The sequence below is a fragment of the Dryobates pubescens genome, chromosome 20 (genome assembly GCF_014839835.1).
Source record: "Dryobates pubescens isolate bDryPub1 chromosome 20, bDryPub1.pri, whole genome shotgun sequence".
NCBI lineage: Eukaryota > Metazoa > Chordata > Aves > Piciformes > Picidae > Dryobates > Dryobates pubescens.
This window is the reverse complement of record NC_071631.1, coordinates 11,147,565-11,169,217: the sequence shown is the minus strand read 5'-3', so window position 1 is coordinate 11,169,217 and position 21,653 is coordinate 11,147,565. Positions and strand designations below refer to the sequence as shown.

General features: G+C 49.9%; 1 protein-coding gene across 2 annotated transcripts; it reads left to right on the top strand.

Annotated features, from left to right (window-relative positions):
* Window positions 1-4,388: 4,388 nt before the first annotated feature.
* Window positions 4,389-21,587, top strand: CACNG5 (calcium voltage-gated channel auxiliary subunit gamma 5). Of its 2 annotated transcripts, none has more exons than XM_054170964.1 (7): window positions 4,389-4,562; window positions 9,570-9,893; window positions 16,445-16,678; window positions 17,802-17,888; window positions 18,652-18,792; window positions 19,432-19,577; window positions 20,237-21,587. In XM_054170964.1, exons 3-7 carry the CDS (start codon window positions 16,471-16,473, stop codon window positions 20,492-20,494), a joined length of 840 nt encoding a protein of 279 aa, XP_054026939.1. In that variant the 5' UTR covers window positions 4,389-4,562; window positions 9,570-9,893; window positions 16,445-16,470; the 3' UTR covers window positions 20,495-21,587. The 2 variants fall into 2 exon arrangements, with proteins under 2 accessions (XP_054026939.1, XP_054026938.1); XM_054170963.1 differs by having other exon boundaries at window positions 4,389-4,572.
* The last annotated feature ends 66 nt before the right edge of the window (window positions 21,588-21,653 follow it).

Sequence of the window (21,653 nt, the reverse complement as noted above, 5' to 3'; positions counted from 1 at the left end):
GCTTTTATTGTGTGATGTCCTGAGTGCCTTCAAGGTGACTTCTGGAAGGGAAAAGACCAGGGAAAAGGTTCCCTGTAGACATCACCTTCAGGAATTAAACACTTGTAGCTGAAAGGAGATGGATCTTAAGTACTCTGCTGCACCACTGACAGCCCAGGGAGAGCTGCTGTAGAGAATTGCTTCTACTCTGGGCCATTAATGGAAGTTTAAATCCCTCCTTGCTAGTAAGATTTGACCTTGGGTGCATCCTGAAAGCTGCCTGCTCAGGTGTCCATGAACTTCATGTTTCCACACTGGCTTTGAACATGGTAGGAAGGGCTGCTCCACCAGCAGAAAGATTGGCAGAGCTGCTCTGGGTAGGTAAAGCTGCAGCCCTGCAAAGCCTGGCACAGCTGAATAATATTATGCGTTTTGCTCACCCCACATGTAGAGGATCCTCCCTCCTGGGGAGGAGAGAGCTCAGCAGGAAATAGTGAAAAGAGAGGAGGTCAAAATGATAAGATGGCATCAGGTGCTCTTACATCAAACAAACAAACCAGCAACAAAGTAATACCAACACAGAAGCAGCTGTTGCAGGATTTGGCAAAGTCCTGCCCCAAGATTTGGAGGATGCTGTGAAAATGCAAAACGTTTATTGTCCTGCCTGGGATGGCTATGCTGAGCTCCTGACCAGAGGGAGTTTCCACTTCTTTGCCATCTTTTGCCATTAGCAGGAAGGTAGGTTATGGGTGAAGGAGCTGTGGATAGCTGCTAATGAGGCAGGAGAGCTTCGCTGGGGGTTAGAGCTATTCTGGGTGTTTGAGAAGCATCTCTGGTGCTCTCTTGCATCCTGGCCCTGGCACACTGGTGAGAGATGCTCCTGGTGTGACTCCTGGCATCACACATGTGCTTCACCATGGCAGAAGTTGCTGTGTGAGACAAGCAGCAATGGAAAACCCATCTGAGTCTTTTAGCTGAAGCACATTTGTATAGGAGCAAAGGGGAGTGAGGAGGAGAAGAGGCTGGAGCCCAAAATGTGTATTTCTAATTGATTATATGCATGGCTGCTGGGGGCCTCTTACACTGTAATGGTTAATTATGTCACTGGCTCTGTGTGCTGCAGCCTTTATTCATCTTGTGTTCAAATAATCCTGCACAGCACCCAGGCAGCTCATACAGCAGATTGCCTGGCTGCAGGAAAAATGAAGTTCTGCTTTCTTGGGTTGGGGGATGGGGTTTAACAATATAGAAGAAAGGAAAATGATGAATAGCCAATTACTGTATTAAAATAATGTTCCCTGACAGAACATGATGAACATCCAGGTCTACCCTGCCTCTTGTAGCATTCTTGGCTTGATTGGTAATTCCCTGCTGATTAGTCCCTCCCAGGGAAGCCTCCTGCTCCCTGAGGCTGTGTGGAGCTGTGGGTCCTGGAAGACATGACCTCTTCATCCCCCTTTTTCCAGTGCAGAATCCATTCTGCTGATCAAATCCCTACTGTCTCCTTGCTGTCCATCCTTGATGGATTTGCTACCTTCAGTTGTTCCTCAAGTGTGAATGAGAGGTAGGAAAATACCTTTGGTGGTCATTCTGAGAGCTCCAGTGACAAAGAAGGATATGCTGAAATAGACATCTTTGCAATGCCAGCCAGTTCCTCTGTAGGGGGCTGAGAGATGAGTCCAGCAAACTGTGCTGAATTTGATGCAGTTTAGGTATCTTTGTAATTTTGTGAGGAAGAACATAGGCAAAGGTGCAGTTCCTCAAAGCCAAATAAGCAGTGTGCTCAGCTAGGGACCTTACTGGGAGGCAGATTCCTACCAGCCTGGATCTTGCTGTGGCTTCACTGCATTAGGCTTCACCATATTCTGGTTGGAGAAGTCAAAACTTATACATCTGCATCAGCTTCTGTTGTGTAACTCAAACCAGAACCCAACAAGCCAGGGCATGTGGCTCCATTGACTTGGAACAAGCCATCCAACCAACACCTCCTCCCCATCTCACATCTCACTTGACTTTGAATTTTCTGTTTAAAATGGTCATATTTTGTGAACTGAGGATGATTTGGGCAGAGATGAGGCACATTTTAATTGGAGCACTGCGAATGGGTGACCCACTATTTATATCAGAATATTGAGTTTACTAGACATGTAATTAATAAATCACTTTTGTCTGTTTTCCTGTTGGGAGGTCTTGGCAGTGCTTTCCTTGTGAGCCATGTGCTGACCAGCACTGCTGTCCCTGTTCAGGGACCTGGCTGGAGGAGCCACTGTCCCATGTGCAAAGCTCTTGCTGCAGAAATTGCTGTACAAATCTGAGTTCCAGGATAGTGCCTCAGCCTTGCTTCCTGGGCTGGCAGCTCCTGTAGCAGAAGTTACCCATGTGGTGTGTGACCCTTTTCTTGTCCTTCCTACTGTATCCAAAGGAGTGTGTCCCATTGCTGGACACCTTGATGGAACTGCATATGATTCTTGGCTCTGCTGCTGATTTTCTGTGTGGTTTGGCTGAATCACTTGGTCTGGTGATGGTTTTCAGAGCCCACAGCATCTGCCCCTACAGTCCTTTCTCCTTCAGCCCTGACCTTCTCCCTGTCCTGGTCACAGCCCTGCCAAGCTGGCTTTCTTCAGCACAGTGGCTTGTTGCCCTCCAGTCCTCCCCCTTGTCTGCTGCATTCTTAGCTGTAGATTTCTTTTACACTGGTGGCTGGAATCAGTTTTTTCTTCCCCAGCTCATGAGTCATGTCTTGGGGTGTGCAGCCCACCCAGCACTGCCACCCTGGCCAGTCCCACCCCAGAGGGGACTGTGTTTATTCAGGCAGGGAGTCAGAGGGGGTGCATGGAAGTATGGATGTAGAGAGGGGCAGGGGCAATGCTAGCTCCTACCCCTGCCTGGGGATGAACTGGAGCCACCAGTCACAGCTGTGGACAGAGGATGAAGGGAAAGGAGGGGACCAGAGAAAAAGAGGAGGCAATTGAGGGAAAGTGAGGGGATAAAGGGAAAGGGTGGAAGGGGAGGGAGGAATGGGGAAAAGACGGATAAAGGGAAATGTGAGGGGGGAGGGGTGGATGGAGAAAGAGGGAGGGAAGGGGGAGGGAGGAAGGGGAGGATGGAGAAAGGAAAGGAGGCACGGAGGGAGGGATGGAAAGGGGGTAGGGAGGAGAGGTGGGCTGTCCCCGCCGGCGCCATGTGATGCCCTCTCCTCCCCGGGTTCTCCCGGCCCATCCCCGGCGCGGAGCATCCCCGGGGCTGCCGGTCGCGTCCCGCCGCTGGAGGAGCGCCCGAGGGACCGGTGAGTGCCGGGGGGAGGCAACGAGGACAGGGGGCGGCTGAGATCCCTTTCCATGCCAGACCCGAGTTGGCCCCGGGAAGGTGGGAAAAAGACAGCCCTGGAAGTGGCTTCGTTGGGGAGTTCCCGAATTGGGTGTAAAAACCTGAAAGTTTAAATCCCGACTGTGATGGGGAGGAGGGGCAAGGGGGTGTTGGTCTGGGAGGTGCCCCACGGGTGCGAGGTAGGTTTGGGGGCATCTCTTTCTATATTTTTCCATATCCCCGTTGGAGTTAGAGCCCTCGGCAGCTCCCCCGGGCATGGGGGGATGATGTGTGTGGGGCGGGGGCCACCGGCAGCAGGGGCCACCGGCAGCAGGGGCCACCGGGAGGCACCGCCCCGGGCAGCAGCCACCGCCCGGCGGTGCCGGGGCGCGGAACCACATCCTCAGCATGGCCCCGGCTGACCAGAGAGCTGCCAGGAGCTTGGCAGGAACGGCTGGACCGAACTACCGGAGTCTGTATCTCCGTGCCTGAGTGGCTTGTATTACCTGCCCCGTACACCGGCACCGCCAAAGCGGTGGGAGCTGGGTGACAGAAAGCCAGGGGGGGACCTTAGTACAATGGGGAGCCGCTGAATCCCATCTCCTCATCCCTTGGCTTCGTCTCTGTCAAGCTGCTCGGAGACACAGAGGCCATCTCTTGGGCACTGTGAGCATCCCTGGCTCCACCGCTGATTTGAGCTGGGAAAGGAGTGGGATCTTTCACGGAGAATGTAAAATCTGCTGGAAGTCAGAGGCTGGTGATGTTTGCCAGTGGAGAGGAGCAGGAATTCAGCTGGGGCCAGCTGAGGGAAAACCTGACCTGGATGTTAAGCGAAGTAAAGGGGGGGGGGGGGGGGGGGGGGGGGAAGAGAGGTGGAAATGAGCTGGATCGTGTGTTACCACATGAACAGGAGAATGGGGACATGGAGCTTGGAGCTTGTCTTCATTTCTCCACATGCCACCTCTCCACTCCCTGTGAGAGGTGGTGGAAGGTGATCTGTGGTGTCTCAGCCCCTACAGTAGTGAGGAGCAGGGCTGGGTGGTGGTGGTTAATGGTTTGACATTTTGTAAAACTTCATCAGCCCCTGACATGTGATTAATTTTGCAGATATTAGGGTTGGATCTTCCAGGCACAAAACAGCAAGAGGCTCCTTGGTGGTGTCCAGAGAGTGAGTCCGACCTGCAGGATCACTGTCACCACTGCTGTCCCCACCGTGTCTGTCACACCTCCAAAACCTCTGCAGAGGAGAGGACACCAAAGAGGCCTCGCTGGAGCTGGTAGGTGCAGGTGAGCCTTTGGGAAGGGTAAGAGGCAGCAAGAGCATTGCAAAGGAGAATTCAGCTCAGCTTTGTGCACTGGCAGTGGGTGCTGGTGTTACAACCCTGGCATGCAGCTTTGCTGGCGGAGCCACCCACATTTCTATGACTGCTGCCCTTTGGCTTCACAAGTGCTGTGCATTTGTGTTCCCTGCAGAGGTTCACCTGTTATTGGATTTTAGGGGCACCATTTCAGTCTGTCACGTCATGACCCACTGAAAATCCAAAGGGCAGGAGACTGGCTCTCAGCACCACCTCACTGCCACCTCAACTTCCCCTCAGCCACCCTACAGCTGCTCCATGTGGCATCCAGGGGACAGAAATGCTTCTGTGTGTTTCTTTCTCAGTCCCTTGCTGTATTATTGTAGCTGTTGAATATATTCATTGAGCTGAATCAATCCCCACCTGGCAACATCCATACCGCAGCATTTGCAGCTTCAGCCTCATTTATGGGGAGGGAAGGGAATATAAAACAGAAAGGGAAATGATGCACAGCCCCGCAGAGGCTTCAGCGGTGTCAGCAAGCTGGGAGTGGCTGGAGCGAGCGCCGGGAGCTCTGCCTAAGTCAGCTGGGAAGACTGAAAGCCCTGGGTTTAAGGTGGCATTTTTAGAATACTTAGATGATGGAATCTAAGACAAAAATTACCTGGTTAAAATTAAAGGCGGGGTGGGTTCTAGGTGTGTTCTAGAAAGAGGATTTGGAATCAGAGCCACACCGGTTTATTTTTTTGATGTATAGTCCACAAACTTCTGACCTTTATAGCAAAAATATTTTCTGGGGAAATGGATTTGTCAAAGGATGACACTGATGCATTGCCAGGCTCAGAAAATAGGCTGCTACAGAAGAGTGGGGTTTGTGTCTGGTCCCTCTGGAAGATGGGACTTGCAGCTTTTCCTTTATGATGAGGGAAGTATCATTGCTCATCAGTGGAAACCTCATTAGCGCGGTGCTGAGGGCTGCGCTGAGCAGGGATTATCAGAGCAGCAGAGCAGACGGCATCCACTGACCCAGGACAATGTGTGGATAATTCATATTCCCACTTGGTGCATGTCCACTGCTGCTGGGTGATGTCCTCAGCCACAGGGAGCAGAGGCTCAGGCCTGCCAAGGCAGGACCCCTTGAAGCCCCACATGTGGGCAGCTCCGTGGGCTCTGGCTTCTTCTCAGGAGACATTAAATTCTTGGTTACAGCTGATGTCCCTTTCCTCTGCAGCAGCTCTGGCTGGAAATAGCTCTGCTTGCTCAGGGAGGAGTAGAGGGTTGTAGTGGGTAAAAGTGACCTGAGTGTGAGATTGCAGCAGGGTCCCAGATGGGCATCTGTGTCCCTGCACCTTCTCCAACCTGCAGGACAGCAGAACTGTGAACATGGTGGGTAGAAACTTCTACATTCTGCTTTGAGACAGCTGCAAGAGAAGTGTGGATTTTCTGTGTGGGTTTGGTTATTAACAATTCAGCAACAGAGGTTGATGCCATAATGCCAAGCCTAGGTGAGACATTCCAATCATTGCTTAGACACAGATAGGGAGGGTTTTCCCAGGACAAAGTCACTCACTGGGTGCCATGTCCCAAGGAAAAGATGAGGTGTCTGTAAGGATCAGTACTTCAGGCACTGAGATACATTACACCACACCACAGGAGAAAAGTGTTTCACCTGCTTGGGAAATACTTAACCAAGGTGATGCTCAAGGTGGATGCTGCAGATGGTACCAGAGCCAGGTGAGAGGCACCATTGTGGGGGTCTATGGCAGGTGCTGCCACAAGGTGGGACTGAAAATCCTGGAGGATCCTCTATTGGCTCTCATGGAGGGACAGGCCATGAACATCCTGCTCATCTAGCAGCTAAAAGTGTGACTGAAAGCTCATCATCCAAGAGACCTTCTCAGGACTGCAGCAGGGTCTAGTTGAAGCAGTGGTGAGACTGGTAGCTGCTTTGCCTTCATCTCCTGCCTTGTAACCAAGTAATGGTGGATGCCATCACTTTCTAGTGGGACAACAGGCTCTGTCTTTGGCCTTGCCAAAACACCTGACCCAAGCTGGGGTTCTGCTTCCATTTCTCGTCATCCCCAACTTCCCTTGTGTCACATTTTTCCCTGGTTCTTGCTGCCGTAGCAGCTCAGATGTAGTAGCTCTTGGAAGATGCTCAGAGTTCCCCATGGATGCTTCTGGGAGACTCTGGAAGCTGCAGACAGATAGAAGCAACACAACAACCTAGGAAACCAGGTGATTTGGAAAGTTGTTCTGAGTCCTTCTGATGCTGGAGTTGCTACTTCATAAGCAGCAAATTGCTCCTGAGGCACAGAAAAGGTGAGCTACAAGCAGCAAAGAAACTGGGGCAAAACTGCCCTTTTCTGTAGAGTGAATGAAAGAGGGTGGGGATGCCTGAAGAGGGAACAGTGTCAGCATCATGTGTGCCAACTGCTTTACTGTTCTTAATGTTAAATATCTTATAGACCTCGTGGAGAAGCAAACAGCAGGTCATTACACAGGTGGTGTGAGAGGTACTGCTGGGTGGGTGCTGCAGGAGCAAGTCCCTGATGACACAAAGGGAATGTGTGAATAGGAGAGGGGTGAGGTAGACCAAGTGCACAGTCAGGCCAGGTTTCACCTGGTAATGGGTCCTAGTCTGGGGGGAGGATGGAGAAAGAAAGAGTGAGAAGAGTCTGTTCCATGTCTGCTCCTGCAGATTTTCCCAGGACACAGCTGTGCTTCCCTGTGCTGAGCAGGACAAGAGGCTGATGTCCTCCTGAAGCCATGTTGGGCTTGGTACTGAGCCATATTCCTTTGGCCAGGTCGTACTCAGTGTGTTTTTTCTTACTCTGTCTGCTGGGACATTTACCATTGAATCCTGGAATCAGCAATGAATCTTACTAAAATCTGGGTGGTGGAAAGTTTCATTTGTACAAATGCTTGCTTTAATATTTCTGACTATTAAAGCCAACAAGCTACACAAAGCAAAGGCCTTTCCTGTCTGAAGATGGGACCAAGCTTCTTTGACTGCTCGAGAGCTCATGCTTGAAGACACCACAACCAGTATCTGAGGACCTGTGTCCCAGACTGCTTCAGCAAAGCCAGATGGAGCAGACACTGTGTTTGATAACTGGGTTTAATGGCAACCACAAAGGGCCCTTAAATGTTTGCCTGAGGTGTGGATGCCACAGCCCTTCCCCACCACCTCTGTGCCATTGGAGGCTGGTTTCTGAGAAAGGAAGGGGGAATGCAGTCTCCTGTACAACAAGCTGCCTGCTTCATGCCAGCAATTGTGTGTAATCACACCAAGGGGACAGAGGTCCTGGTGGCCATGGCCAGTGTGTGCAGGCTGCCCAAGGTGCCACTTGTCAGCAGGCTTCGCCGTTTGGAGACGCCCACGGCGCTCAGGGGATTTGTTACTTTCTGTCATCTATCACACTGAAAGTGTTCCTGAAACCACTCCAGCTGCCAGCACTGGTGAGAAAAGCTTCAGGGGAGGAGGGGAAGAGCTGCAGCAGGCTGCCCTGCCCCCACAGCACAGGTATGCAGGACTTGCAGCTTCTCCACCACCGACACGGGGGAGTTGGAAGGGTTTTAATTAGCTCTTGATGCTATTTTTACCTCCCAGCCTTGCTTAATTTAGTTCAAGCTGTCATGCACTGATCATTACAAGGAAAAGGAGGAAGGGGGGTGGCCCCTCTGAGCTGAGCAGCCACGTCTCCTGAAAGTGGGGCCAGGGACTGGGGCTTTTCTTAGATCTCCTGTAGCAGTAAAAGTTTATTCCTCAGAGACATTTCATGAGGTGGCATTTGCAATACATAGCTCCTGCAGGGCTTGCACTGCATTTGTGCGTTCTGCTCATCTCCACTTCAGTTTAAAGCAACATAAATATCATATGGAGAAGGTGCCCAAGAACTCTAGTCATGCTGTGACCTGCCTTGCTGCTGGAAGGGCATGGAGTGGAGACATTGAAAAGCTGTCAGTGTGCTAGGAAGAAGCTTTTTCTCCTCTCTGTAATACACCAAGCCATTGCAGGACTCTGTGCCATCTTAAGTGACAGGTGGAACTGAACAAGAGCCAGCTGTTCAAGATGTAACGTTCCCCTGGCCCAGCCCGGCATTGGTGGAGGTGTGAAGTGGCTGCTGGCAGCTGAGCCAGCTGCTCTGCTCCAGCTATCACACACAGTGAGATTACATTGCCACCACTTACCCCTGCTGCTGGGTCTGCCTGGGTTCCTTCTACACCAGCCAAGATGAACAGTGGGGAAGCACTACACCAAAGCCAGAAGCATCACAGAATCCCAGCATGCTGGGGGTTGGAAAGGACCTCTGGAGATAATCTGGTCTAACCACCCTGCTAAAGCAGGGTCACCCACAGCAGCATGCACAGGACTGCAATGTCCAGGTGGGTTTGGAATCACTCCAGAGAGGGAGCCTCCACAACTGCGCTCTGGGCAGCCAGCTCCAGGGCTCCTTAACCCTCACAAGAAAGAAGTTTTTCCTTAAGATCAACTCACTGAGGGTCACTGGATCATCAGGTTACTGGAAGTTGTGTATTGAGGGTGTAAAGTCCTTCCTGTGAGGTACAACAAGGTGACTGGGCAAGCACCATTCCACAGGACACAGCAGTGGGGGTTCTGCAGATCTTACAGCCAAGCCCTCAGCTGGTTTGCTTTGCAGCTGCGAATATTCCCCCTTCCCTTCTGCTTTTGTAGCTCTTGGTAGGGTATTGAAACCAGCAGTTTGAGTCACGTCCCTGACTGAGCAGTGACTGCTGCAAGTCAAGGAATATTGTATGTCAGCTCTGCTGTGAGAGGGCGGTGGGAAGGGCTCTGCACAGGAAAGGGCTCAGCTGCTGTTAGTGATGTAAACTCTGATTGTATATAGAGAGATATAATTCAGACCTGGAGAACTGGACATGGGTGCATGAGTGACAGAGCTTTAGCTCCTCTTTCCTTCTTGAGACCTGAACTCTGTCTAACAATTTCCTATACCACCACAGGGTAGGAGCTGCCAGCAAGCGGATGCAGATCCCTGCCTGCCACCTGCCTGTCCCAGCCTTGTTCATCCCTGGCGTGAGTCTGTCGGAGGCAGAGAGCTGAGGCTGTGTCCTCTCCTACAGTCCAGGAAGGAGCTCTCCCCTGCCTGCTGCCAAAGCCACCCCACTCCCAGCTCCTCCCAGAGTCCTCCAGCAGCTGAAGCATCTGTTGAGGACCTTCCTGACTGTGACACTTGCCTCACAGTTGGTCTGCCAGAACCCGAGCTTCTCACCTTCACAGCCAACAGCACAGGTTTTCCACATTTCAGAGCTTTGGGGTTAAAAGAGGTAAGAGCCTTAGACACCCAGGAGAGAGGAAACGTGGGTGGGATGTTCTTTGCAAGAGGTTTTGTGAGGAGATATTTGTGGATCCAGAGAGACCATGTGAATGAGCACTGGCTGTACACACAGGGCTGTGTGAGCAGGGACTGGGGAGGGCTGTTGGGTCGATAGTTTTGTTTGTTGAATGTTGCTGGCATCAGCCAAAGCCATTAGTGTGAATGAGCTGGAGCAGAGCCATTGCCCTGGCACAATTAGCCAGGTCGGGAAAGTGTCTGGTTTAGAAGGCTGGGATGGGGAAATAAATCCTCTTTCTGCTCCTTTGACCTTGGGAATATAATTTGATTTTCTTGGTATTTGGTGCTGGAGCTGGAGTTGGGTTCAGCTGATCAGTAGCAACCATCCTTGCAAATCTGGCCCATCAAAAAAGGGCAGGTTTTGGGCAGTCCGTGGCAAAAAGGCCGCTTCATAGTAAAGAAGACAGGGAAGAGCAGCCCTGGGTCATTTTGTCGGGGTTCAATAAGCAGGCTGGGGGTTCAGCAGAAAAATGTGGTACTTTCCATGCTGTGTTTCCTTCACCCTTGTACTGTCATGAAAGGAGCTTTGATCAAGCTTCAGGGGAAAAAAAAAAAAGAAGAAGAAGAAAAAAAACCCCACTTGGACAAGAAATGAAGCATGGAAAGTGCTGGGGGAAAGGAGAATTTCTCAGGGGGGAAAAAAAATTATGGAAGTGAAGAAGTCAAGTTTAAGAGAAAAAATCACAATAATGCCACCCATAAATTAGTTCATGGTGAGAATTCCAGAGCGTGGCAGTCACACATCATTTCTTCTGACTGCTTCAGGTGTTCCTTGGGTGTGATGGCAAGCAAAAAAAAACAAAAAAGAAAAATTATTAATAAGTTTGTGATTGCTGTGCTTCAGCCTAGGTTAAAATAACTCAGAACCAGCCTTCTTTTTATTTATTTCTCCTTTGTAAAAGCTGCTCTGGAGAGCCTGTGAGCCCCATGGGCTCCATTGATTGGGCACTGCTGGCTCTGCCTGGCTGTAATGGGCTGAGGGAGCCCATTCCTGCTCTCAGAGCCGAGGGGAAGCTTTCCAGTCCAGTATTGATCCTCTGGAAGTTTATGGCTGCTTGTAGTGGCAGTGTCTAGTGTTTGCTGAAACTGTCATGAGATGGCCTCTTTCATTGCTTAATATCAGGCTAAGCTTCCTTCACTTCAAAAAGATTTTATTCCATGCTTAATTTTTCCAATACAAAATTTCTGGCTCAGAAATGGAGCTGATGTCCATATGACAGTAATGCAGCTCTGTACAGCTGCCTTGCATATTTCTATCTTCCCATGGACCATGTGAGGTGGTGGCAACTCAGGACAGGGCTCTTGAGAACACTACAGACTAGCTCAAATCACTGTCCTCTTTGACCACTTCCTTCTCAGCTTGCCATCCCAGGAAATACTCTTCTCTGCCCTTCTCTGGAAGCAGAGCAGTCTTGTGTTTCTCTCCTGCCTGCAGTACACTTTTTCCAAGCTTCCCAGGTGGTAAGGCCAAACCCAAAACTATCTTTCCCAAAAACTCAGTTTTCCAGGTCTGGTTTGTAGAGCTGCTTCTACTGGGTCCCCAGAAGGAGCAGTGAGAGCTGCCCACCCCCATCTCCTCTTCTCCCATTCCTCTGCTGAGCTGTGTTCGCCCAGCTGTGGCTTTATAAAGTCATCTCACTGTGTGCTACTCACCGGTAAGACCTCTCTGCAAAGTGGTAGAGCATCAGTTAGGGTCAACTGGATGCTGCATCTTGCACACACTGTTTTGGGACCAAAGCATTTTCACCCTTTGTGTGCTCCATAAGCTCAGTGGCATCTGTTACGTTGTTTTGCAAGCACATTTCGGTTCCATTGTGGTTATTAATGACCGGACTGGGCTTTTCTGGATAATCCACAAGAGAGCCAGGGTGGTGGTGTGCTGTCTGAAGGAAGGTGATGATGCCAGTGGTGGTGCCAGTCAGCCCCTCAGTGTGGTCCTGCCTGCCCAATCATGGCCAGCTCTGAAAAGCTGAGTTTTGGAAGAGCTGAGTTCTGCAAGAGCCACTCTCCTTGACCGATTTATTTTTGCCCACACTCATGGCCCACGTTGTGTCCAGAGGAAACTGCTTGAAGGCCTTTTATTTTTAGCCAGCCCAGTTTTCTTGTTGCAGCTTAGTGGGAGCTGGTCCTTTCAGTCCAGCTCCATCACAGCTCACGCTGTCCTGCGTTTGCTTAGCTCTTAGCCAGGTCCCTGGTGTCCTTTGTCCATCGATCACTCACTCAGTGGGCTTCCTAACCCACTTCCACCAGGTTTCCTTCCTTCTTATGTTCTGCTCAGCCTCTCCACTGCTCCAGGTTCATGACTTTACTTCTGATCTCCCTCTGCCCTCAGTCTGCAGTGAGGACCAGCCTTTCACAACTCCAGGAGCAGCACAGCAGCTTGTCCTGGAACCCAGCACCCTTCCACAAACAAAACCTTCCCTCCTGTCTGCTCCGATAGCCTTGGCAGGGCCTCCCCTCCCCACAAGTGTCAGGAAATTGGAAATGATGCTCTAGCCACATGCAAATCAATAGCTGCCTCCTTGGCCTGACTTGGCCCTGCTCTTTCTACCTTTACCTAGAGCAGGAGGGAGCATTGCTCTCTCCTGAGCTTGGATCAGTGATTTATGGCTATGACCCATCCTGTCCAGGCAGTTAACCTGCAACCTATTTATTTTTCTCAGCCCATCCACACAGCCCTGAGCAGTGGCTTGTGCTCAGCATTAGATCATGGAGAGGTGGGCTCAGAAATCGGGACCAGGATGTTTTCTTTTTGTGCCCATAGTGTGATAGGTAAGGACTTGAACTCACTCCTAGAACTGTGGGAACTGCATTAGGAACAACACCAATACAATACTCATTTCATTTTCCTTAGGTCAGTTCCCTTTGCCGTTCCCATCAGGAGCTCCAAAACAAAAAGGCATTCATTATGAGGATTGCAGACTACTGTGGTCATTCTCTGGACTGCTACCAGAAAGCACAGGGCGACCGAAGGAGCAGGACCACTTCTCTGGTCCTACTTCTTGGAAATCTTGGGGGTTTCATTCATTTAATTTAAAACACAGCTGCAGTTGGATAAACCAAACAGCATCACCTCTTCAGCTGCAGGAAGCCCAATGGAGTTGGTAAAGGTTACTGTGGAATAAATCCATGCTGCAAATCAATCCAGCTCCTGTTGGTGTTCTTGAAAAATCTTTCTCTTGGGAGCTCTGCTAATTCTCCAAGTGTGGACATGGGGGAAGGTCTGTTCTGAGAGGCTGCTCTGCACCATCCCTTCCTCCTGTCTCCCACCCTGTCAGGCTGGATTTGCTGTAATAGGAATCATTCAAATGCTTCTATGATTGCATGGAAATTGAAGTGTGAGAAAGAAAAGGAATGAGGCAATTGAGAGGAGTGACTGCCGCCCAACCTCTCTCCCTGCTGCTAGTGTCACCTCAATGACCAACGTAAATGATGTCAAATGGGTGTATTTTCCACTGCCTGGTATTGGTGGACAACAAATCACAGGAAATACTCAGCTCTTTCCCTCTGAATGGCTTTATCTGGACCTTCACACATTCCCCACTTTGATTTTTGGCTCCTTATTAACGAGAAATGTGCAGGGAGGACGATTGTTGATGATACGCGAGCCAAGAATAGATTCCAGCTCGTTTTCCCATTTTGGCACCAAAATGCCACGAGAGATGAGACATCCTGTAGTAAATGCTGTTCATTTTGAGACAGCAACTAGAAAATATGGCTCTGACTGAGTTAGGGAGAAGAACAGATGAGCCAGATGATCTGTGCTTTGCCTGGTAATATTGCTGGATCAAATGGGATCTATAAAGAGATGGGAATTTCCCTGGGAAATATCATATTCCCACCCAGTAAAATGTTGAAGTGGTGTCCTAATGAGTCTACAGCTTTTTGCTGTCCTCTCTCCTCTTCCATAAGGTTGTCAAGGTGCAGGGCCACCTTTGCAGGATGTGCTTCTCTGCCCCATAGCTGCCAATTTCTTCTTTAGCTGCTGCCTCCTAATTCCTCGGGGGGTTAAAAAATAAATGCAGGCCTCTCCTCTGTGCATCTGGTTCCCTCCTGGGAACATGTCCTGCTTTTCTTGAGCTGAGGGAAACATTAAATAAGAACATTAAAAATGAGGCTTGTTAGCAATGCCCAAGGTGGAAGGCTTGCAGCAGTGTGAGCTGGAGCATTTGCTTGGGCTGCCTGTAAGTGACAACACTCTCTGTAGGTCGGTACCTTCTGGGGAATGGCTCAGTGTGAATGTAGGAAGAGCCAAATCCTTAATTTCATATGGAAGAGAGTTGCCAGAGCTGTTGCAGCGCTTGAGGGTGCAAGGACATCTGCTTCCTACCAAGATGTACTTGTCTGCTTTGAACTCAGGGTAGGATGCAATAATAAAAGTATCTCTCTCTCTCTCCATTTCTCTTTTTCACCCAAGAATCTGTACCTCTTCCAGCAGCATTCCCTGCTTTTCTCTCTTATTGCTCCTCAGAGTACTGAGCTGGGGGTGTGGACAGGCTGTGGGTATTGCATCTGCTCAGTAAATGCAATGATTTGAACTCCTCAATAACTACAGTTTCCTTCACATCCATCTTATATGAAATTTGCTGCAAGACCATCCCAGGACTGGGCTGTTGGGGAGCTTTGGTGCTGGCCATTTATGCCCCAGATATGCTAGGAGTGGGCACTGAGAGAAGACAGAGCTCCTGAGAGAGTCCAGCACAGGCGGTTCAGCAGCGAGAAATAGCTATCAGCATCGGCTGCTGGTATTAATCATGAGGGAACTACAGCAGAACATTATCTTTGGAGGCTTTCAAGTGTAAAAGTGCAAGCTGTGAGGACTTTTGGCATCTCTGATAGTCATTGTAAGCAAGGAAGTATGATTATATTTCCATCAGAGAAGAAAAAATGCCCTCTTCCAGTCTGCTCAGCCACCCAGACGTGTCAGGGCAGTGAGCTGTCATCTCCAGGCCCAGGAAGGAGCCACATCTTGTGATTTAATCACTAAATGCCACCACCTCCACCACAGTGATAACAACAACAAGACTTCTTACCCAAAGAGCTGACTCCCTGATGCGTGCCATGGTAGCACAGGCATGGGGGAGCTATTCCTGAGCTGACACCTGGGCAGACGTGAGATATCCGTGCCCCACCTCTGTGGCTTACCAGCCATGACTACAGGAACAGGTCTTCCAAATGAAAAATGTTTGGGAGGACTCTGTCCTCCCTCCCCAGCAGCTGGGGGGGCACCATGGTCTAGTTGAATAGTTAGGGTTGGGTGATCATTGGACCTGATGATCTTGGAGGTCTCTTCCAACCTGGTTGATTCTGCGATTCTCTGATTCTGTGCTCTGCCCACAGCCCTCTCCCATTTGTCATCCCTCCAAACCTCAGGTAGGGAGAGTGAGCCTTGTGTAGTTTTAAAGGGAGCTCACAGAAGATGCATCCCACTGCTAGTGTTCAGCTGGGCAGCTTTTGTTGTCTCGATGGATTTATTGAATGGTTTTTTCCATATGGTTTGCAGTGCTGAGCAACAGCAACGTGTGCCTTGGAAGATACCCCTGGCAGGGCACTTATCTGTGATTCATGCTGCCTTTAGAAAAGCAGCCAGCAGCACTATCTGCTTCCTTCCCACTCCCCAGAAGACCCTCTCCTGAGTGTATCTTTTCCTTCTTGCTCTTATTCCTCTAATCTTTCTTTTCTTTGGCGTTTCCCCCCCTCCATATTCATTGCACTTCTCTGCTGCACCAAGAGCTCTCCTTTCTAGTGACTTTTTATCAGTCTGAAGAGCACTGGGAGCTCTGCTAAATCCCACATTGTATAAAAAGGAAAAGGAAAACAACTCTTTTTTGCTTCCTCCTTTAATGTTTTCCCATTTCCATGCCTCCCTCTGAAGCATCAGGTGAGTTTGGACCAGTTCTGCCTGACACCAGTACTGCCAGCTCTGATCCAGGAAACACAATAAAAAGCCACAAAGTATCTTTGTTGATCCATAATGTGGTGTCCATGAGCCTCAACAGGCTCCTGTGTGGAGAAGATACAGCTCCTGATGCTGCTCTTAGATAAGGCTATGGGGATGGCAAATACTGTGGTTCAGCTTCATCCTCAGGGAGATGAGCTCTGGGTTTGGCTGGAACATCAGGAATTACCTGCAGCAAATAAAATGGGAGCTGTTGAGCTGCTACCCACCAGCCCATCATGCACCACTTCCAGCTCAGCATCCAACACTCATCACATCTTCTGAATTGTGGGGCAGCAGTCAGGTGGGATTGGGTTCAAACTCTCCATCTGTCAGGACTCACTGGAATTGTTTTAATGGCTTCTCTCAGCTTGACCTAGATAGACCATTAAGGGCAGAAGGCAAAGCTTTGAAACATCTACACACCCATCCATCCAGCTATCCACCTCTATCCAGCTATCCATCTCCATCCATCCATCTCCATTAATCCATCCATCCATCCATCTCTCCACCCACCCATCCCTCTGTGTCTCCTCTCCCAGCAGCTGTCCCCACGCCTCCTGGCCCCCCCATGCTGTTGGCAATGAGTGCCTGCAGCAGGAAGGCTCTGACCCTGCTCAGCAGCGTGTTCGCCGTCTGTGGCCTCGGGCTCCTGGGCATCTCTGTCAGCACCGACTACTGGCTCTACCTGGAGGAGGGCATCGTCCAGCCCCAGAACCAGACAGCAGAAATCAAACTGTCCCTGCACTCAGGGCTCTGGAGGGTCTGCTTCCTGGCAGGTATGGTCTCTCTTCTAAAAATGTCCCTTCTAATGTGATGTTTGCTGCCTGTCAGCATCGTATCTGATGGCCTTGATTCTGTGGTACCCTAGGAGAGGGCTGGGGAAAATAGGGCATTTTAGAAGCTGTGCCTATGTGCTTCCAAACTTAGAATCACAAACTCATGGAATGGTTTGGGTTAGAAGGGACCTTTAGAGGTCATGTAGTCCAATCCCCCTGCTGCCAGCAGGGATATTTGCAACTACAGCATGCTGTTCAGAGTCACAAACAACCTGACCTGGAATGTTTCCAGAGATGGGGCATCTCCCACCTCTCTGGGCAGTCTGGGTCGGTGTTTCACCATCCTCAGTGTAGAAAAATATATTCCTTCTATCTAGTCTGAATCTCCCTCTTTTGAGGGTGAAAATCATCTCCTTCAGCTTTAGACATAACCTGAGTGATGCCATCACCCCATCATGCATGTCCAGCCATAGCAGTCAGGTGGATAAAATATGCCCTGACTTGCAGACCTTGGGTGAGTTCACTGCTGCCATGCCAGACCCCACTGCCCCATGTCCTGCTCTGCCCCAGTGCCTTGGGCAGCAGCTCACAACTTTCCTTTTTGTCCCTGCAACATTTGGATTCAGGTCAGCTGGACCATTCCTTCATCCATGCCAAGTTTGATGAAGCGACTTGGCTGCAGGGACAGAGGTTGAATAAAACCCAAGGGAATGGCAATCTCAAAGTGACCCATCTGAAATGTCATGAAGTTTCAGTTGCTGCTTTGAAAAAGTCAAGGGAGTGAGGAGCTCTGATACTACCTCTGGGGTGACCTTGAAGCCACTAGCTCCAGCATTCACACTTTTGTATACAAGGGAATCCTTTTCACAGAGTCACACAGAGTCGCAGGATGGTGGGGGCTGGATGGGACCTCTGAAGAGCATCTTGCCCAACCCCCCTCTGCTACAGCAGGAGGGGTTTTTGCATAAGGTGATGGTTAGGAGATGTTTTCCTTCCCAAGATGGAAGCAGCAGTATAAAGCAAGATTTTTTTGCATGTACTGAAATTAATTTTAAAGCCACTTTATCCCCCCCAAAAAACAACCAAACACACTGCAGGTGTGACTGGACTGTGTCTGCTGCAGGGGAAGAGCGTGGCCGCTGCTTCACTATCGAGTACGTCATGCCCATGAACATCCAGCTGACGTCCGAGTCCACCGTCAATGTCCTGAGTGAGTGCTCTGGGGGGATCTCACCCTTTGCAGCCTGCAAAACACCAGTGGTTCACTAGGGATCCCGACAAGGAATCCTCCTGTCCTTGCTGAAGGAGCTCCTAGGTCCTTGACAGTGCTACTGTGCAAGGGTTTTATTACATTTCATACTCTGTGGATCACCCAACATGCCCCTAAGCTTTTGGGGACATCCCTTTCTAGGGGCAGGATGCTCACAGAAGCTTCAAGACATACAATTATTTTGTCACTGACTGTTTAGTGCTGATGTTTGTGGAATATTTGGTTCTACAGCCTCCTCCCCATGCTTCACAGCTGCATTTATTCTGTAGCAGTCAGTTTTACACATGACACAAAGGTATGGATTAAGGGTGGAGTGTCCCAGCTCCCACCATTTAATAGATAGATTTAATAAACAGAAGTGTCCAGCAAGCACTTTTGCAGTGAAGAAGCTAAAGAAATGTGCAGATTCTGATGAGTTTCTCCTATGTAACACTTAACATAGAAACCCTCAGAAGCGCAAACATTGGCAGATGATTCCTCAGCCAGACAGAGTCATGTCTTCACTTAGCCCATTAGCAAGGAGGGGATCCCTGCCCAGGGTTCAGCTGCAGCTCAAGGGCACCCACATCAACCAGGAGTAAAGAAGGACATACTGTGGTCAGAGAGCAGCAGAGCTGGGGCCATCTTACCCAGCCAAGGCCATTTCTCACACTGCATGGGAAGGACTGACCTGTTCTCACTTTCCTCTGCTCCTCCCCTCCAGAGATGATTCGCTCTGCCACCCCCTTCCCTCTGGTCAGCCTCTTCTTCATGTTCATTGGCTTCATCCTGAGCAACATCGGCCACATCCGGCCTCACAGGACCATCCTTGCCTTTGTCTCGGGGATATTCTTCATCCTGTCAGGTGAGTTTTGCTAGCCAGGGTTTCTCCTGAAAATCCTGGGGTGTGGAGTATGTTTGCTTTTGTAACTGCTGGTGCTCTCCTAACTTGCTGGTGCTGGCTCCTTGGAGTCATCACCTGTGGGGGGCCCTGGCTTAGCCCTGCAGCTTGTTCAGCCTTTGCAGGATGGAAAATCACCTGGTGCAGCACTCATCTGTGGCACTGGGCAGGAGATGTGGAGGAAAACATCCAACGCCTGTGCAGGAGCAGTTGCTGGAGAAAAGAATGCCTCTCATGGCACATCAGTAGCAGGAGAGATCTGGAACTTCAAACTGCTCAGGCAGGATGTTTCTACATAAGACAAGTGAATGTTTTATTCATGCTGTTGTGTCAGTGTTAAACAAATAGCTGTGACAGCTGAGCTTTGAAGCCAGCTCCCACATGGTGCACGTGGACTCACTCGAGCAGGTAAGGGTTTGACTGAAGTGAGAGGAGTGCCCTGGGTTAGTTCAGCAGGGGAGCAGCCTCTTTCCCCAGTTATTTCAAGCACACTTCCACAGTTTCACATTTTCACCCATGAGTCAGGACTTAAAGGAGGGTGCCTCTCCAGTGGCTTCATCCCTGTGGCATTCCCCAGAACCCTTCTCCTTGGTTCCCTTCCAGGTCTGTCGCTGGTGGTGGGGCTGGTCCTCTACATATCCAGCATTAACGATGAGATGCTGAACAGGACCAAGGACTCGGAAACATTCTTCAATTACAAATATGGATGGTCATTTGCCTTCTCTGCCATCTCCTTCCTTCTCACAGAGGTACCTGGGAGCTCTCACATCCCTCTAGCAAATGTATCCCATTCTCAGGATGGGGGGCATTGAGGCTGCAAGCAAGAAGAGGGCTCAGATGGGGCTGTGAGGGAAGATGGGAAATATATAGTAGGGCACAAGACAGACACTGGGGACAGACCCCAGTGTGGAGTGCTGGTTATAGAATAGAATCATAGAAAGCATCATGTTGGAAGGGACCCTTAAAGCTGCTCTAGTCCAAAGTACCTGCAGTAAACAGGAACATTTTTAACTAGATCAGGCTGCCCAGAGCCCCATCAAGCCTGATTTGTGTGGACCTGGTTTAGAAGCAGCGGTGGGATTGTGAGTTCAAGGTGAGTGGTTGAACTTGAAGATCTCAAAGGTCTCTTCCGACCTCAGCAGTGCTGTGGTTCTATGATTGTATGACCTGAGGGGGCATTTGATCATTAACTGATGCCAGGCATGGATACAGTGGAGGACAAGAGGTAGTCATGCCACCTTAATTTACTGCATGGACCTGGGGCACAGAGCAGTGAAGAGACTCCTTGGGAACCCTTGTGCATCATTAGCAGAGCAAAACAAGTGAATTATATTTCTGTTGTGTTTTGGTGGTGGTGAAGGCAGCTGTTAGAAGGATGAGCATCAGGTCATGTCTCTCTCCCCTGCAGAGTGCTGGGGTGATGTCTGTCTACTTGTTCATGAAGAGATACACAGCTGAAGACATCTACCGACCTCACCCTGGCTTCTACCGGCCCCGGCTGAGCAACTGCTCTGACTACTCAGGGCAGTTCCTGCACCCAGACGCCTGGGCACGGGGCCGCAGCCCTTCCGACATCTCCAGCGAGGCGTCCCTGCAGATGAACAGTAACTACCCAGCTCTGCTCAAGTGCCCTGACTATGACCAGATGTCCTCATCCCCATGCTGAGCCCCACCAGCCCTGCACCCGCTCCCACCCCAGTGCCAACGGGCGCCGCGTCCTGACTCCGTTTGTTGTTTATTTTTCAGGACAATTCTCTATTTATAGGAGCATAAAAACAACCAGAGAGATGGATTATATAACCAATAATGTAACCTAGAGAACTGGGAGATTTTCCTTTCTTTGGGTTTTGGGTTGGTTAGGTTTTGTTGTTTTGGGTTTTTTTGTTTATTTTTTTTTATTCTTCCCTGCATAACTGAAAACGTTTCCAAAGTCCTCTTCTTTCAGCTCATCCTGCTGAGCAAACAGCAGTTCTGCCTGGGGGATAAACCCTGGGCTGGACTCATGAGCAGGAAAAGACAAAATAGAGTAGAAGTAAGAAAAGGAACAGAAAATGGTGGTGATTTGTTTGGTTGGTTTTGGTTTGGGTAGGCTGCAAAAGTTTGAGCATTTGACTGTGTCATTTAATTATCGATTTACTGGTGTAAGCACCAGTGGGCAGAAAGGATTTGTGAACATCTCCAAGAAATTGGCACCATCAGAGAAATGCAGATTTTTTTGTATTATTGGTTGATATCTCTGGTTGCTGGCTATCACTTTCAACCAGGCTGTCCTGGGAAATGGCCATCTCTCCCAGCTATGTCTCAGCAGGCTTGGACATCACCAGGTTCTTGTTTCTCCATGGCCACTTGCAAGCTGGCGCTTAAATAGATTGGATGCTCTGCTACAGCCCTGGGGTGTCTGGGCTCTCAGGGTGGGTTGGGCACCCACATCTCCTCCACCATCCCATAGACTGGATGTCTGATGAGTGACTTGGAGAATTTCAGTGCAGCATCAAGTGAAAAACTACCTAAAACCTTCTCATAGGAAACATTAAGCACAGAGCAAGAGGCAGTGGGAACAAACTTACACAGGAAGTTCTGTCTAAACATCAGGAGGAACTTCGTTACTTTGATGTTGGCAGAGCACTGGAACTGGCTGCCCAGAGAGGTTGTGGAGTTTCTATCTCTGTAGACTTTCAAAACCCACAAGGATATTGCAATCCTGGGCAACCTGCTCTGGCTGGCCCTGGTATGGCAGGGGGGGTTGGGTTAGATGATCTCCAGAGGTTCCTTCCAACCCCTAACATCCTGTGATTTAGGGGAAGTTCTGGCCAGAAGCGTGAGTT

Excerpts from the sequence above, each read along its gene's own strand:
- CACNG5 (XM_054170964.1), top strand. The coding sequence starts at position 16,471 with ATGCTGTTGGCAATGAGTGCCTGCAGCAGGAAGGCTCTGACCCTGCTC. Across the intron at positions 16,679-17,801 it reads GAGGGTCTGCTTCCTGGCAG|GGGAAGAGCGTGGCCGCTGC; the intron begins GTATGGTCTCTC and ends TGTCTGCTGCAG. Across the intron at positions 19,578-20,236 it reads TCTCCTTCCTTCTCACAGAG|AGTGCTGGGGTGATGTCTGT; the intron begins GTACCTGGGAGC and ends TCTCCCCTGCAG.